General features: G+C 38.5%; 1 protein-coding gene across 1 annotated transcript; it reads left to right on the forward strand.

Moving 5' to 3' along the window:
- Positions 1-1,751: 1,751 nt before the first annotated feature.
- Positions 1,752-2,634, forward strand: LOC108981091. Its single transcript, XM_018952167.1, has 2 exons — positions 1,752-2,367; positions 2,594-2,634. Exons 1-2 carry the CDS (start codon positions 1,752-1,754, stop codon positions 2,632-2,634), a joined length of 657 nt encoding a protein of 218 aa, XP_018807712.1.
- Positions 2,635-18,798: the final 16,164 nt, after the last annotated feature.

Here is an 18,798-nt window from a genome sequence, read left to right on the forward strand (position 1 = left end):
TCCGTTCTGACCTCACCACGGGTGTAAAACTGTGGCCTCTGTTCAGGTTGGTACCAACTTTTCTGTTTCTGGTGCACCCACTTTGAAAACAAAGTGGTTTTCTGCATGGTCTTTCCTATGTGCACACTCGGGACTCTGAGAATGAATAAGGGGAAGATTCACATTCTGTTTCTACTCGGTTAGCTACCGGGGTTTGCACAACCCTACCACGGGGGTTAAACATGGTATTTATTCTGATATGATAAGATAAGATGTGATGTTTCAGTTTATGCTATGCCAAAGGGATTTTGATTATGAATATTTTTGAACTTTCGCTCTGATATTTTTGATAACATGTTATGACGCTGCATTTTGAAAACATTATTCTGATTCTACATTCTAAAAGAAAATGTTTTGTTCTGCATTCTAATTTCTATAAATGCTCATGTTTACACACTAGTATATGTCCTCTGCTTACTAAGTTGTTGATAACTCACCCCTTATCTCCTTATATTTTTCAGATAATTTTGATGGTTCAGCTGGAGAACAAGAGTAGAAGGTTTTAGCAGGTGTGATGATCAGAGTGGAATAAGTGCCCAAGGGTACAAGTGCTTATTTGAGAGTGTTAGTTAGTAAACTGAATTTATGTTTCGGATATTTTGATTTGATGAGTTAAGGATAATTTCGAGTTTTAGAGAGTTTTTAATGTATGTTATTGAGATTTTCTTTATTGTCCCCATGGAGGAACTTAGATATTTGGATTGATTAAATTGATTAATATTTTATTAGATTTTTTGGATTTTATAGTTGTACTATTTAAGTTTATGTGAGGTATTAAGAGTTAACTCTCCGGACCTCCGGGAATGGGGCGTTATAGTTGGTATCAAAGACAGGTTTGAATTCTACATACTATAAACCTTGGAGGTTTAGATATCTGTGGGATTAGGAAGAAATTTCAGATTTGAGGTTTAGAATTTTTTTAAAGAATAAAAGATGATTAATGAGAGTTAAGGTTTTAGAATTCTTGTAGGCGCTGGGTCATGACGTTGAGGAAATAATTTTTTCAGAGTTGTGGTGTAGACATTTGTGGGCTATAGGATGTGATTTTTATGGGTATTTAGAGTATTAGAAGTCTCAGGTGTTAGACAAGATATTTATGGATTTTGAAGGGTAGGAATTCTTTATAGATATTCTAAGATGTTCATGTGATTTGAGGTTCGGTTCGGTTTTGTAGACCGCATATAAGGCTTTTCACAGGATGGAAGGTTTAGAGTCTGAAGTAATATAGAGTTACTACTGTTGCTTGTACAATTTTTATATGTATTTGTGTTTGTTTTACCATTATCACCATTTGCTTATTTTACACAAACCCCTTTATTCTTGTATATATTTTTTAAATAATCCAAGTTGTCAGGATGCCATCTCGTCGTCAAGAAAGAAGTGTATCGGGTATAAATGTGACAAATGATGAATGGGGATGTACCATAGAGCAGTTTAATCGAATGCATCCTTCCACCTTCGATGGTCAGGGCGACGCAACCTTAGCAGAAGACTGGATCTAAGATATTGAGGAGATACTCCGCGTTATAAACTACACGGACGTACAGAAGGTTTTATACTCTGCTTTCAAACTAACGGGAGAAGCAAAAAGATGGTGGATTTCTGAAAGAACCATCAGAGAAGCGGAAGGGACGGAAATAGTCCGTTGGCTGCACTTCAAGCAGATCTTTCTGGAACGCTTTTTCCCAACCTCAGTCCTTGACGACAAAGCTATGGAGTTCGCTAAGTTGGTACAGGGAGCTATGTCAGTACACCAGTACGCAGCTAGATTCATCGAGTTATCACGCTTTGCTGCATATTTGATCCCTGATAAGGAGAAGAAGGCTCGTAAGTTTGAGCAAGGGCTGAATGAAAAGATTTATGAACGAATTGTGGGCTTTCAAATTCGGAACTTTTCAGAGTTGGTGGATAAGGCCACAGTATTTGAGCGGAGCCTTCAAAGAAGCGCAACACTACTGGAACAGAGGAAAAGGACTGCGCCACAGGGGTCTCAATCTGCAATGGATCAAGGGCCGTGGAAAAAGAGAAATGATGGGAACAGCTCGGGGCAAAAGCAAATGCAAGTAAATCAATCGAACAGCCTCTGTAAGTTTTGTAATCGTGCACATACTGGAGAGTGCAGAAGAGAAATGGGGGCATGTTTTCGATGCGGTAAGACCGGACATCTTATCAGGGAATGCCCTTTGCTGCTGACAGATAACAAGAAGCCTAACCCACATCCAGGTTCCCAACAAGCAAATCAGGGTAATAATCAACATAGAATGGGACCTGCCCAAGTGTTTGCAGTAACATCTGAAGATGCTGAGAATGACAACAATGAGATCACAAGTACCTCACTCTATTTTCTCCTTGAACTCTTTTTTTTTTAATCGAGATTAGTTGTGCTTGTATGGTACTGTTCTAATAGGATAGCTTAGAATATTAAAGTTTGTTTGAGAGTAGATTTTCTAAGGATTTGAAATTTGTGAATCGAGGTTATTCAGGACTTAAGCTTGGAACTTTTGATTATATTATATTGTTTTAAGAGTTCTCTGTTAGTTAGTTGTAAATGCAGGGTTTAGTTCTTTTCCTAGGGATGAGATTCAATGTTTTTAGGACGATAAGTTGATAGAGTGAGCAGCAGAAGCGTGGTTTGGTGAGTGATATGATAGCTTGAGGCTTTATTTCGTTATTTATTGAGGTTTATATTCTAGACTTTAAAAGGCAGTGTATGCGAATGTGTATGGCTAGAGAAATTATGAGAGAATACGATCGACAATATGGGAGGGTTAGAATTTGAAATATTAGGTTCAACAATTGCGGAATATTATTTAGGTCCGACAATATGTTTGACGTTCGGTGTAGGCATGAATGGTTGTATCGGATAAATATTTGGACTTTGCTTTAGATGTAACAAATTTCAAGGACGAAATTTTTTTTAAGGGGGGGAGAATGTAACACCCGGACCCAAAATTGGTATAGTTAGACTATGGTTTTTATTCATTTATTTATTTGAGCTTGATATTTTAAGTTTTTATATTACTGACTTGAGTAGTGATTTTTTTATTTTATTTTCTGCACACGTTTATTTATTTATTTATTTTTTCCCGCATGTTTCATTTTTTTTTTCTCTTTTGGTCTTTATCTCTTATTTCCTGTAAGTTTTTTTTTTTCGTTCACGTCATGCATGCTCACACACAACTCATCTTCATCCGCTCACACGTCTCCTCCTCTAGGGTTTTCTCATCACATATTTATACACACGTCTCTCATCCCTCATGCATGTTGAAGCCAAGCTGCCGCTACCCTCCTTAGATGACCTCGGCCAGCCAGTTTTCCCAGAGCTTCTGCCCTCCTTGGTGAATCACTGCCATCTCCCAAACTCCTCCTCGGAACCTTTCCCAGCCACTGGGCATCACAGTCGAACCCAACCCGAGAAGCTTTTGGTTGTTGTTCGGTGCATTGTTCCTTAAAAACCAACACCCGTTCGACCTCGCCATCAGTAGAAGCAACCTGGGTCGTCCACCGCGCGTAACCAACTACCCAGACCACCATAACCGTAACCAACCTTGTAACCACCGTGTATGAAAGCCACCAAGTCACCTGCAGTCTCACGGTGAGCCTCTGTTTTCACAACTAAAAACAGAGCATCACCACTATTTCGGTTGGTCACCACCGTACGTCGGGAAAACTATTGCGCTAGCCACAGAATCCACCGTTTGTCACATTTTCGGCAACCTCAAGCCGCCTCAGTTCTGTCTTGTCCCTCGCGGTGAGCTTTTGCCGAACGCTACACTGTTCACACTGCTTCTGCATTTTCTTTGTTTCTCTCTCACCGTGTCTTTCTTTCTCTCTCTCTCTCTCTTCCAGTGCACCGCCGCAGTACCCACCACCTCTAGCGCACCCGCCCAACTCCGTTGCAGCTCCACTTCTCTCGGTATGTCCTTCGTTACTCTCCAACCGCACGGCGTTGTCTTGTTGCTTGTGTGATTTTGTTGTTGTTCCGTAAACTTCAGTAGTTTAGTAAATGTTTTGCTTAATATTTACATTATTACCCTTTGTGGGATGTATAAGTTATTGCACTGAGATTATATAGTATTTTTTTTTTAAATTATACTAAGTGTAACGTATTATTTTTATTGAAAGTGTGAAATTTTATTTTGAACATTTTATGCAGGGTTCCTATACTAGACTTTGCATTAAAATAAAATGAACTAAGGTCCTTTTTGGAAAATGTGCATGTTTTGTTATGGAAAGAAATTTGAACTACCTCGGTTATTTGTTCTGCATTACTCATGAGATTCTGTTTAAGAAGAAATTATTTTCTGTCCTGACTGGTGTAAACATGAGCTTATTTTTGACATTCTGTTTCTGAACTTTGAAAAATAGAGCGAATATGAAATTTTGTGCATAAATTATGTTGTATAATGATTTTGTTCTATTCTGAAGATTTTCTGTACTTTGATATGATCTGATGTGATTTCTGAAAACCTTTGGCATAACATTCTGTTTCTGTTTTTGTTCCGTTCTGACCTCACCACGGGTGTAAAACTATGGCCTCTGTTCGGGTTGGTACCAACTTTTCTGTTTCTGATGCACCCACTTTGGAAACAAAGTGGTTTTCTGCATGGTCTTTCCTATGTGCACACTCGGGGCTCCGAGAATGAATAAGAGGAAGATTCACATTCTGTTTCTGCTCAGTTAGCTACCGGGGTTTGCACAATCCTACCACGGGGGTTAAACATGGTATTTGTTCTGATATGATAAGATAAGATGTGATATTTCAGTTTATGCTATGCCAAAAGGATTTTGATTATAAATATTTTTGAACTTTCGCTCTGATATTTTTGATAACATGTTATGACACTGCATTTTGAAAACATTATTCTGATTCTGCATTCTGAAATAAAATATTTTGTTCTGCATTTTGATTTCTGTAAATGCTCATGTTTACACACTAGTATATGTCCTCTGCTTATTGAGTTCAGCTGGAGAACAAGAGTAGAAGGTTTTAGCAGTTGTGATGATCAGAGTGGAATAAGTGCCCAAGGGTACAAGTGCTTATTTGAGAGTCGTAGTTAGTAAACTGAATTTATGTTTCAGATATTTTGATTTGATGAGTTAAGGATAATTTCGAGTTTTAGAGAGTTTTTAATGTATGTTATTGAGATTTTCTTTATTGTCCCGATGGAGGAACTTAGATATTTGGATTGATTAAATTGATTAATATTTTATTAGATTTTTCGGATTTTATAGTTGTACTATTTAAGTTGATTTGAGGTATTAAGAGTTAACTCTCCGGACCTCCGAGAACGGGGCGTTACAATGCATGCATGAAAAATTCCTCCAATGAAAAGATGATCACTAGAAATCTTCAATGACGAAATAAAAGCTTAACCTTGAGCAAATTCATCCCAACACTTAGTCATGCCTAATAGAATCCTTAAATTCTAACTAAACCTCAAGTGATGCATGATATGACCTTTCTATCAATGACATACTAGAATTAAATCATGCATTCTTCTTATCCCAATAAAAAGGTTTTCTAAAGGTTCATATTTCAAGCCTAAAAGAAATAAGTTAATTTACTCAAATGAAGCATGATTAAAAGTTAAATCATATATGCTTTGATGATAAACACAAGATAGAGATTAAAACCTATTATGAAATGTTTCTAACCTCAAAGTAAACCTTCAAAAATTATTCTAAGACATACTCGAATCATATAATGAATTATCAAGGCAAGCCAAAACTAATATCTTCACCAAAAATAATTTAAACACTAAACCTATCCACCAATATTTCAGCTTCTAGCTAAATATGGTATCTCATGCTATATTCACCCAAAGCTAATGCTAACACTCAATAACTCAACTTAACATACGAACCAAGATCTAGAGAGAAAACTTACAAAGATTCCGTAGCCTTTGAAGCTTCCCACTCAAAGCTCATAACTCAAGAACTCACTTAGAACACTTAAGAACTTCAAAAAACTAAAGGATGAGAAATCTCAAGAACACTCAAGGGAGTTTGAGGAACTGAAGTGAGGAAGAAGTGAGGGTGGAGTGGAGTTTGTATAGGCTCCAAGGGATGTGAGTAGAGTTGGCAAGGTGGCCTCCCATTGGGGGGTTTGGGCGGTGCTGATGATGCTGCCTAGCCTAGATGCTCCTTGGGTGGTTGGCTCACTTGGTGATCACTACACCTTATACTAGGTTGCAATGGCTATGGGGAGAGAGGGGCTGTCGTGTGGTAGTGGTGAAAGGGTGGTGCAATTAATGCAAAGGCTTAAGCGCTATTAGTGTTGACGGGTATGGGGAATTTTACACGACAAAACTGTTTGTCTTCTTCATTTGGACTACCTTCTTGGCCATATGTGGCTATTTAAAGGCACACTTGAGTACCCTCCATAGGTGGTAGATGGTGGGGATTCAGTGGTGAAGTGGTGATCAATTAAAATCAAATAAATGGAGGATTTCATGGGTGGTTGCCGAAAACTGAAGGGCAAATTTTGGATTGGACAAAATTTTGGAGTTTTAGCTAGGGTTTTCGAAAATCAAGCTTTGTTGGAAATTTATGAATAAAAAAATGAGGGGCAAATGACTTAAATTTCCTTGATAAGAATGGTATAAAATATTCAAGGTAGGGGCACATTAGTTTGTGCACATAAAAGTATCCAAGGGTGCCGATTTGTATGGTTTTAGGGTTTGACATGTCATTACCCTAAATGACATGTGTAAAGGTTTATCTAAAATTCTAAAATGATCTAAGAGTACTGGAAATGGTAACCAAACAAGGAAATTTTAAAATGAAATGATGATAAATGATAAGAATAAAAATCAAGCTTAAAACATGGTTTCAAGATCACTAATCGTGTGGTGATCAATCAATGCTCTTAACCAAGATTCTAAACTTAATTTATTTCTTTCTAAAGCTCTTAGGGTCATGGAATACTCTAATGAGCTAGTCTTCTAAATTCTAGTGTTGATCTAAGAGTTAATCTATAAGGGTAAATAGGTGGGGTGTTACAATATTCCTTCATAATATTGAGATTAATTTCAATACTCGTGTCAATTGTGGCACATATTTGTGGCGCCCCAGCCCCCACTTGGGAATGGATGGTGACTGAAACGTCGGGACATGCAACACAAGATTACATACCCCTTGTAGATCACAGATAATATGCAATGCACCTAAGTATACTAGTAGTATGCAATAAATAATACAGCAAAAAATGCAAAGTTTGTATAAGACTAAGCAACCGCCTAAAGCGGTTGCCTTAGCATATGGTACCGTAAGACTAAACATAACTCAAACATTGCCTTTAACATAACATACTTTTCAAAAGTACGAGATACAATATATGTTCATTGTCTCCCAAAATATGAGTACCGAAAAATTTTTCCCAAAACAAAAGGGACCAATAACAAAAAGGCCTTAAATCATCATAAATCCAAAACATGTTTCATGGCATAGAAAACGGTCCCTCTCTTTTTTTTCACAACTAGTCGGGCTTATTTCGTTTCTCCAAAAATCAATCATTGTCCCGATTCCTTAATCTCTTTAGCTTGTCAATGAGCTGCAGTGCCTCGGAAATGTGTCAGTCGGTGTTCTCTACCCTATCCAACAAGGAGGGCTACCTCGAGCTCTCATTGTTCTTCAGTACCTCCTCGATGGTCGGGGATATCATCCTCTTGCGTTTCACCATAGGGGTGATCTTCTAGACCTCTCACAACTTCTACCATTCCGGGTGGAGAATGGTAGTGGAGAGTACCACAATGAGATTTCGAGAAATCTGAGCAAGTAAACATACAACAATTAAAATAAGCATACAAATGGCCAATTGTGGAATGCATGCATGAACATGTACTTGACATATGACGTGATCAAAAACTTGACATATGTACTTGACCTTTTTTGAAAGACATGTAATAAAGATCTTTAGAATTTTCAAAAAAACATCTTTAACATCATTTTCATGTTGATGTTTAAACATTAGTATTGTATCATATTATATCATATCACGTGATTCATATCCTGTGAGCTCATATCATGTGATTCATATCGTGTGAGCTCATATCATGTGAACTCGTTGCCTTGTTCTTATAACACATGGTGGATACAACACGGCTCCCCTATGTAACTGCTAATTATCGCACCACCAATAATCCGTACATCTTAGTGAAGATGTCTTATTCATAATCATTATAACATGATAGCACTTCGTTGAGTTATTTGCCTTAGTCATGGCACCCACTAGCGTTAAGTGCTACTCTGCTCCGGCATTCTTTCCAAAAGGATCCATCCAAGGTACACCGATGGTTCTTTGTCGATCCAGGGGTTACCACTCTATTTTTAAGCATTCCAGTGTGGACAGAGGAGTTCCACCATGACATTTCCCCTTCCTAGCATTTGGGGTCATGATAAAACATTTAGACACTTTTGAAGAAATCATTTACCCAAATGCATGTGGTATGAGACTTAAGACGTACTCTTTCTTACACTTGACATGTGATGTATGAGATGTCGTGCATGCAATAATGAAGTGTAACAAATTCGAATCATGACATGGTAATATATGAGCATGGCATAGTTCGACATCAAAACACTTAATCCAAACATACACAAACATGCTAGGGCCAAAACTTATAGGGTTCATTAGCATAAAAATCGAACTATAATGGACTAAAAATCATGGCAAAGATCATCACAAAATCCGAAACATGAAAGTATGGCAAATCATCCCATAAGCAGAAATCCTAATCTCTTCAAATCATGGCATAACATCATGCAAACCGAAGCAAACAATCATGGCATGTTCTTGTACATTTATAACAAGATACTTGTTTCACAAAGTCACTAAATGACAAACATTTTTTAAAAAAAAAAAAGATAGGAGAAGATCCTCCATTATTATTAAAAACCCTCACTTTTGGTGGAGCAATACCTTATACAAGCTCTTATTCCAACTGACTTGTTCTAAAAAATTAGAAACACTATCTACCAATAAAACCCAAAAAAAGTGTACCCAGCGACTAAACACCACCCCCAGCAAAATCAAAAAAACAAAAACTCCCTCGAGGATCTGATGAAACCAGAACTTTAAACCTATCTTAAGTATGGCAAACCAGATCTATCTGTTCATAAAATTCCTTTAAGCTTCACTGGAAGGTCTTCCAGTGAGAACCAAATTTTATTGCAACCGCTACCACCTAGATGAGCAAGCCAATCAGCTGCAGTGTTGGCTTCCCTAAATACATGTTGAATATGAATATTAAGGACCAAATTCAAACTCTGTATTTCCCCTCAAAAGTCCTCCAAATACCATAAGCTACACCTACCCGCCCTCAACCAAGTGATAACCAACAACGAGTCCATATCAACTACCACATTACTTGTAACGCTCCGACCCCAGAGGTCCAGGGAGTTACCTGATAATCAACTCCAATAATGCTAATATATTTCCAAAATCCAAATATATATACTTCCAAAGTCTCCAAATCAAACATAAATACTTCTAATTTAATTAACCACACATACTTATATATTAGATCTTCAATACAGTAATCCAAATAAAATAGATCAACTCCTCTACATGTCTCAAATAACATAATAGAATGAAATAGAGTTTACATAAGTCTCCTTAAACCATCTAAACATATTGAAATTAATCTACTAAATAAATAAATCCACCAATGGCACTAGTACCCCGAGGTACCCAACTACTATCCACAGCTAATTTTGCTTGCAAACTCTATTACTGATCCTCAGTTGAACCATCAAAGTCATCTGAAAATATTGTGAAGATAAGGGGTGAGTTATTAACAACTCAGTAAGCAGAGAACATATACTAGCATGTAAACATGAGCATTTATAAAGTTTCGTATGCAGAACAAAACATTTACTTTCAAAATGTAGGAACAACATGTTTACTTTCAGAATGCATAAACAAAACTTGTTACAAAACATCAAAGCGACCTTTTCAGAAAACTTTCTTATTCAAAAATCCTTCAGCATATTATAAACTAAGACATAATCTTCATATCATATCGAAGCATTGCATTGGGACAAATACAATGTTTAACCCCCGTGAGAGGGTTATAAACCACCATTATATCTGTGGTTGGGCTATATACCATGTTTCACCCCTGTGGTAGGGTTATAAACTACCATTATACCCTTGGTTGGGTCATATACCATGTTTAATCCCCTTGGTAGGGTTATAAACCACCATTATACCTATGGCAGGATCTTAATAGAAATAGAACAAAACATCATCGAAACCAGATCATATTCGGATACTGAATCAAAAATTCATACCAAGGTTTTTCAGATGCCACATTATATCAAAACAGAGTGATGAATAGTTTTAGATCATTTCACATATTCAAGAATAACATAAACAAATCTTCTTCATTTAATCAAAGCAAAACTTTTTGGATCTCATATATGCTCTTTCTCACAATTCAGAAATAGAATGCTAAAATTAGCTCATGTCTGCATCAGTCATGACAAAAAGTACTTCACTCTTATACAGTTTTCATGAGTAAATGCAAAACAAGTAATTGAGGTTGTTTCTTTTCAAGACAAACATGCATATTTTTAAAAATATCAACTTCGTTTCATTTTCTTTGTATGCAAAGACTAGTATAAGAAACCCACTTACCTGACTTCCATGTATTATCTACGCCTTGAGTCTGAACTCTAACAATAGCACCACCTAGTCAAAACATATACCATACATTTAATAAACCAATCTAGTAAGCTACTATTTACTAAAAAACAACCCAAAGCAACCCCTTTTTAACTCAAAACCTATCATAAAATTAAACCCATATAGTCCCCCTCCTCAAACCATTAGTATTTAAACCCCAACACAGCCACAAAAATCTCCATCCAACAACCAAACTCAACCCATACAATTACCTCTTACCAACACCAAACCAACAATAAATACATCTCCAAAGCCAACAACGGCAACTCTTGCATCTAAAACATAACTCAAACAACCACGTCAACTCCAACCTTCAATATAAAATTTCAGCACAACCCCTATATATTTTTAATCATCCAACACTTCAATCCTGGGTATCTATGCCACTCATAACACATCCAACACAACCAGCTCAAACACACATTGCACACACAGTCAATAAACCACCTCGAGTAGCCACCAATAAATTCCATTCGCCATACATCAACCCAAATCACACACTTTAACATAAATAATTAAAATAACTAAACTTAAAATCACTTAAAATCCCCATTTTTACTAAGCGATGAACAAAAGAGCAAAAAAAAAAGTAACGTGGGTTTACCAGCGTTGGGCTCTTTAAACAAAATTGACAAACACGAGGGGGCACTGCTCGAGGGAGGGAAACACTCTGTGAAAATAAAATGAGTGTGTGGTTAAAGTGTCTATGCAACTGGATAAAAATAGAGAGTTCATGATAGCTTGAGTGTGTGTGTGAGTAGTTAGGTTCTGTGTGTGAAAAGGCATTATCGTGGGTGAGTGCATGAAAAACAGAGGGAAACGAGGGCCTGTGTGCGCATAAACAGAGGAAAAAAAGTGAGAGTGAGATCGGACGATGGGAAGGTTGATTTACTAATGTTAGGAGTTCCGGTGAGAGTGCTCGATGGCAACCCAAAAATCTATGATCAGATGCAAACACCTAAAATCTCAAATCTACCAAACAAAAAAAAATATAGGGAAAGCATGAGAGAGAGAGAGAGAGAGAGAGAGAGAGAGCAAGAGAGAGATACTAACCTTGGTTTACTCCAGTGGCTAAAACCTAGGTGCACACAAACACTAAAATCGCAAGAGAGGGAGAGTAGCACTTAGAGAGAAAGTGAGGGAGTAGTCAGTTGAGAGATTTGAACAATGAGGAAGGAAAGTAACTGCACAACATGGGAGAAAGGTGAAATAGACGTAGAGCAACTATCGGGAAGAAGAAACCAACTGAAAGAAAAAAAAATCTTATAAAAAATGGCACGATTCTTGGGGTCTTCATGGTTGGGTTTTCGTGGGCCTAGGCCTTGGGCTCGAGTGTTACATTTCTAAATCGTAGCTCCTTACACTTATGAAGGCCAAGCAATAAAGCCATCAATTCAGCTTTATTGTTAGATCCGATACTAGTACTAGCAACAAAAGCAAATTGCAAAATTCCCTTCTCATTCTACATTACTCCACCAACACCCGACTTTCCTAGGTTCCTTAAACTGCTTCCATCAACATTCAATTTAAGCCAACCCGAGCTCAGTTTTTGCCAAGTAACTGCAAGGAATTTCTTTTGAGGAGGCGGCCTAACCTGAACCCACAACATAGTAAGCAAAGCAATATCCCTTTGATCTAATTTAGAAGTAGCCTTCAACTTAATACCCACCCAACTTATCCAGTGTTTAACAGATCTCCACAAAGATCCACTAAATGACAAAAATAGACACTATCAAACAAGATGAAAGATTCACAGAAGTATATACATACGTTAACCAAAAATAGGTTGAGGGTTTACTTACAAAAATCCAACGATTACAAATAGCAAGCTGAAATGCATATCGAGATTCATTAGACATGGTTATCCGAAACCCTAATTTCTTAAGTGAGTGTGTGTCATGTACATAGCTTGTGAAACTTATTCCCTCAGCAAGAAAGGCTCCTTATCATTTGGACTTCACTCTAAAATCTGAAACTTCATGAAGAAATAAACCCTAGCTTATCTAAGTGTAGTGGTCGTGGCTCTCATTCCTTTCCAAAATTCGTGTTCACATGCATAGTGCTAAGGGTGGATGGGTTCTTCCCTTGTGAAGAAAACCCTAGCCCTATCTGAGTGTTCAAGTACAAAAGAAGGCATAGATCACCTTCTTACTCAAAATAGTCGTGTGTATGTGTGGATGTTCATGGGTGTGTCAAATCCTTGGAGTTTGCAACTCACTTTTCCTTGGCCGCGTGTGTGAGTGTAAGAAACAAGTGAATGATTATTACTCGTTTGCTCCTCCTCCATAGGTGGTGTTGGTACTCCTTGGTATGCTTGAAATGGTGGTTGGAGTAAGAAGATAGGTGCGATTGTGGTGTTTGGGTGGAGAGAAAATAATGAGGAAGAAAAAGAATGGTGTAGTTGTGTGATACAAATGAGAAATTCAGAAAATGACCAAAGGACTACCCATTTTTGGCTCCCTCCTTCTTCTCCTCCCTCTTTGGAAAGCCAAAATTCTTAGTGCATGGATGCCACTTGGCCGAGTATATCTTCACCTTCCTCGTGATAGAATTGTGTTGGAAAACCAAAGGTCCTTTTGACAATTGGTGTCTAGCTTCCCAAATCCAAAAATACTAATTCCTTCTATGCCCTCCTCTATGCATGTAGGTTCACGCATCCAATGGAAAAAAGGTCAAAACGCAAACCCTCAATCATCCTTGGGAGAATGAACGTGTGCATGCTTTCCACTTGGAAAGTGGTGCATGTGGTTTGCCAAAAACCCTTTCACCTCCTCAAGAAAACTCTTCTCTTCCCTGGGTGGGTAGGTGGTGTGTGCCTTCCCCATACGTATCTTCTTCGAACACTCATGCTTCACCCTTCATGCATGACATGTGTCAATCAAAGGTGGTTGGCTTTTCATGTGGGGCATGCAACACTATGGCCGAAACCCTAGAAATCCCTTAGAGTCTCATGCCTCTGACTTGTAGTGTCCCTATGCTTCTTAGAAATTCTAAATATGACATGTTGCAAAAGATTGGATGAGGTGGCCGAAACCCTAGGGTTACAATGGTAAATTCCATGTGAAACTTCTTCTAGAACCTTTCCTTCTCTAATGCATGAATGACAATTGGCACTAAGTCTGAAAATTCCTTAGAATGGGCGTATGGCTTAGGGATACGAAAGCCTCTTGGTGTTCCCCATGAAATCCTTAGGAAAAATTAGTCCTTTAGGGGTTATTACCTATCTTAGTTGCAGCCATAGATCCCCCAAATGATGATGGTGAGAATGGTACATCATCTGCTTCTTCCGATACTGAATCTTGCAAAAAAAAAAAATATCGTGTCTAAATCATAGTCGTAGTACATGTTTACTCTCATCTCATTTAGCTTATGTTGTATCGCCAGCTCAGTGTCCTCAATGGATTTCCCTTCCATGCAGAATTGAATACGATCTGTAGAGGTGTCTGATGTCTCAAACAGGGTATACCTACTCTCACGGGCTTCCGCAGCTCGACTCGTTTCAGCTTCCTGATTTAGTCCAAGCAGACACATCCTTTCAGCATCCTTCCATACTAACGGGTCTTATGGGGGTTGTCTTTCTTCATGCGATAATGCTCTCTACAAGAAAATATTCCCCTAAGAATCCGCATTTATTATATGGGTGCGATGGTGCTCAAACTTCTCCAGTTGCCGCCATTGTGCAACCATCATTCGGTCTCCTCTCTCGTGTCAATTTATGTGACTACGTTCCTGTCTTTCTCTAATTTGGGCTACTGATGCAACAGACATACATGGGGTCTTCCTAGGTCGGGCCATTTGTTGTTCCAAAGGTATGGTAGGTGCATACGATGTTACTACGCTAAGACTAACAATAGTGAACAGACAAGAACTCATACTAACAAATCAGACATAAATTCAAACAAACACATGTATTTCATCAAATGTTTTCGATCTAGGATACAAACAAGTGAGAGTATCTGTTCCTCATTGAATCCTCCCATTCCTAAGTTGTTTCTTGAGAATTTGGGTTATTCCAGAGTACTTTCACTAAAGGAATCTTCCGATTCCTTAGCTCTTGCTCCTTACGATCAACAATCTGCACTGGCCATTCTTCATGTGACAAATTTGGCTGAAGCCGAATACTGTCGGGTTCCATTACCACCGGTTGTCTTTCTTCGAAACTCTTCTTCAAAGTTGACACATGAAATACATCATGTATTCCCTGCATCTCATTTGGTAAGGCTAATCGATAGGCTACAGAACCAACTTTTTCCACTACCTCATAGGGTCATACATATCGGTGACTCAATTTTCCCATTTTACCAAATCGCATGACTCCTTTCATGGGTGATACCTTGATGTATACCCAATCTCCTACTGCCAACTCCAGACTCCTTTGTCGATGCTCAACATAACTCTTCTGCCGATTCTGGGCCACTTTCATCCTTTCTTGGATCAAGACTACTTGTTTCCAGACCTCTTGTAAGTATTTGGGTCCTAGCATCTTTTTTTCTCTAACCTCATCCCAATACCATGGGGATCTACACTTCCTTTCATACAATGCCTCGTAAGGTGCCATTTGTATCATGGTCTAAAAACTATTATTGTAGGCAAATTCCACTAATGTCCTCCAAAATTTGGATCGTATGCTCAATCTGTCCATCAGTCTGTGGATGATATGCACTGTTAAACCTCAAATGCATGCCAAACATCTTTTGCAAACTCTGCCAAAAGCTCGAAGTAAAACGTGTATCTTGGTCTGACACTATGGTTTTTGGTACTCCATGCAATCGTACTATCTCTTTAACATAAATCTGAGAGAGCTCATCCATAGAGTTCGTATAAGCTATGGGCAGAAAATGGGCACTCTTTGTAAGTCTGTCAACTATGACCCATAGAGAATTCTTCCTTGATGACGTCCTTGGCAGACCTATCACGAAATCCATTAACACATCCTCCCATTTCCATTATGGAATTGTTAATGGTTGCAATTCTCCTGCTAGCCTTTGGTGTTCAGACTTCACCAACTGGCAAACGAAGCATTTTTCTACAAACTCTGCCACATCTTTCTTGATTCCGTCCCACCAAAACGGATTCTTCAAATCCCGATACATTTTAGTACTGTCAGAATGAGCTATTTAAGAGGTACAATGAGCTTCCCTTAGAATCTTTTCCTCCTTCAGCTCAGTGATATTAGGAATCACTTTTCTCTCCTTATAGTATTGCATCTCATTTCTCCCAATGGTGAAATGTTGCGGTACTTCAGACTTCAAAATCTTAGGTTGGACCTTTTCTAGCTTGTCATCCTTTCATTGACATCTTAAGATTTCTTCTTCAGTCATGGGTACAATCTCCTACATCATTGCTAATTTAGCATTCCAAGGCAGATCTCCCATCAACAAACTCGTCATCTCAGCCAATAGAGATGGCAAATTGGTTTGAGTCTTGCGGTTAAGAGCATCAACCACAATGTTAGCCTTACTGGGGTGATATTTAATCTCACATTGGTAATCACTAATGGTCTCAACCCATCTTCTCTACCTCATATTTAGATTCTTTTGGCTTAACAAATATTTGAGACTCTTATGATCCGTGTATACCTTGCACTTTTTCCCATACTGATAATGCCTCCAAATTTTCAAAGCAAAGACTATTGTAGCAAACTCTAAGGCGTGAGTAGGGAAATTTTGTTCGTGGTCCTTGAGTTTCTGTGAAGCATAAGTGACGAATCTTCCTTCTTGCATCAACACACATCCTAATCCCATCTTAGAGGCATCACTATAAACTACATAAGGCTTATGTGGTTCAGGTAAAGCCAACACAGGCGCTGAGCTTAACCTCTTCTTCTGCTCCAGAAAACTTTTCTCGCATTCTTCACTCCAAGCATACAAGGCATCCTTTCTTGTAAGTGTCGTCAAAGGGTTAGAGAGTTTAAAAAACTCTTTTATGAACTTTGATAACCCGAACCTAGTTAGATTTCATCCGTATTTATTTTTCATTGCCTTAATATTATTTTAGGGCCATGAGATTAGGTCTAGTTGGATAGAGGTCTTGGACTTGTAGTTTAGCATCCAAAGCCCAAGAGAAAGGGCCACTCGAACCCCTAGAATTTGGCAAACAAAGTGTGCTTGAGCCCAAAAACCCTAGAAGACCAATAGGGACACACCTAAGCCATGAGGCTTGTGCCATTTGTCACGCATGTAAGGCCCATGAATCTGGACATGTAAGTGGGCTAAGGGAGAGAGACAAGGGTGTTTGGGAAGCCAAGGGAGGCATGCACGCCAACCCTAGTGACAAGCCCTTTGGTTTGCTACTTGACTTTCATGCAAGAAGGCTTCTAGGAGAAGGAAATGATGGGATGACCTAGAGAAGGCCAAAGGCTACTCGACCAACTCACCCACATGCACACCCCATGCCATTTGGCAATTGTTTGAGTTTCAAGAGGGTTTTCATGGGAAGTGGCACCTAGGGAAGACAGAAAAGGGATCTTTTCAAGAGATTTGCATAGGGAAGTCCAATGGACAAAAGGGATTTTCGGATTTCCCTCAACACATGCCCACTCAAGTGGCTTTTTTGACATTTCACCACTTGTCAACTATGCACTAGTAGAGGAGTATTTCTAGAAGGAAAAGGAAAGGACTTGTGCATAAAATGACTATCCTAACCCTAGACTTTCAGCCAGTACACTCAAGGACACACACTCATACGCCACTTGTCACATTAGGGTTACAAAGGAAAGCCTTAGATATTTGAAAAAGCCACCTAGGGAAGGAGCACTAGAAGATGAAAGATCTTCATGGGAAATTGAGAGAAAGTGGACAGCAAGAGGCATACACACACCTATGCCATGTCACACACATGCAAGCATCACTTTTTGGAAAATGGAGAGACATTGTGTTTGTTTTACTCTTTTGCCCTAAGATACATTGCACTTAGACAAGAAAAGAATGGGTTTGGAAGACCAAGAGGTTTGGCTTGGGGTTACACGCCACATCCATGTGCCTTTTATCCTTCCCAAAGCAATCCAATGATGAAGAAGATGAAGGGACATTCGGCCAAGGGGAGAAGTCACATGCCACTTGTCTTTCATGCAATGGATCACTAGCAACCAATGGGATTTTATGGAGAGTTCTATATAAAGGGGAGGAGCCCCACACCCTAGGGCTATTTCTATTTTGCCATTTTCGTATTTCACATGCTCTCATCCTCTCCACACTCTCTTACAAGACTACTTGGAGATTTCTTCACTTTCTTACACTTTCTTTCCAAACAAACACTAAAACCATTCTTCTCTACATACAAGGAAGAGCCATCACACCAAGCAAGAAGGAGTCCAAGGTCAGGACCTTGTTTTCTTATCTTTTCTTCACACTACTCACACCCACTCAAGGAGATGATAGGATCTCCAAAGAGCTTGAGATTTTTGAAGAACACACATGATTTCAAAGGTTATTTCATCTTAGAATAACCTAGGGTTTTCCAAGGGGGCAGGAGCTGAAACTTTGAGGACTTACATCCTCTAGACAATCGGTCAAACACACACGCACACCCACACACACTACTCACATGTTCATGACCTAGCCATGGTTACATGAACTTGAAGGGTTTTCATATTAAAAAGCCCTAGAGTCAAAAGGTTGAGGTATTTCCAACAACATGTGACAAATCCTAGAAACCTCACACACTCATGCACATGGATTTGGGTTCAAAACCCTTGTTCTAACAAGTTGTACTTTCATTTACAGCTTCCTAGTGCTTTCTTGAAGGATTTTTTAAAGTAATCACTTAACTTAGTTTGGTTAACATGTGTATATATTCGTGTAAATCTTTTCTTTGTTATTGTTACTTTTTATTGTTCTTCTATTCTTTAATTGGTTGAATACTCTATTATGATTTTGTATAAGATCATGAAAAAGGTCATATATTTCAGATCCATGTTGAAAATGCCATGATTCACATGAACATGTTTCGGTTTTGCTTGAGGTTATGTTGATATTTCATGTGTCATGAAGATTCGGTTATTGCAAGGTTAAGTGTTTCGAATTCATGTGATGTTGTCATACTTTTATGCTTTGATTCACCTTTGCCAT

This window comes from Juglans regia, chromosome 3, assembly GCF_001411555.2.
Source record: "Juglans regia cultivar Chandler chromosome 3, Walnut 2.0, whole genome shotgun sequence".
Taxonomy (NCBI): Eukaryota; Viridiplantae; Streptophyta; class Magnoliopsida; order Fagales; family Juglandaceae; genus Juglans; species Juglans regia.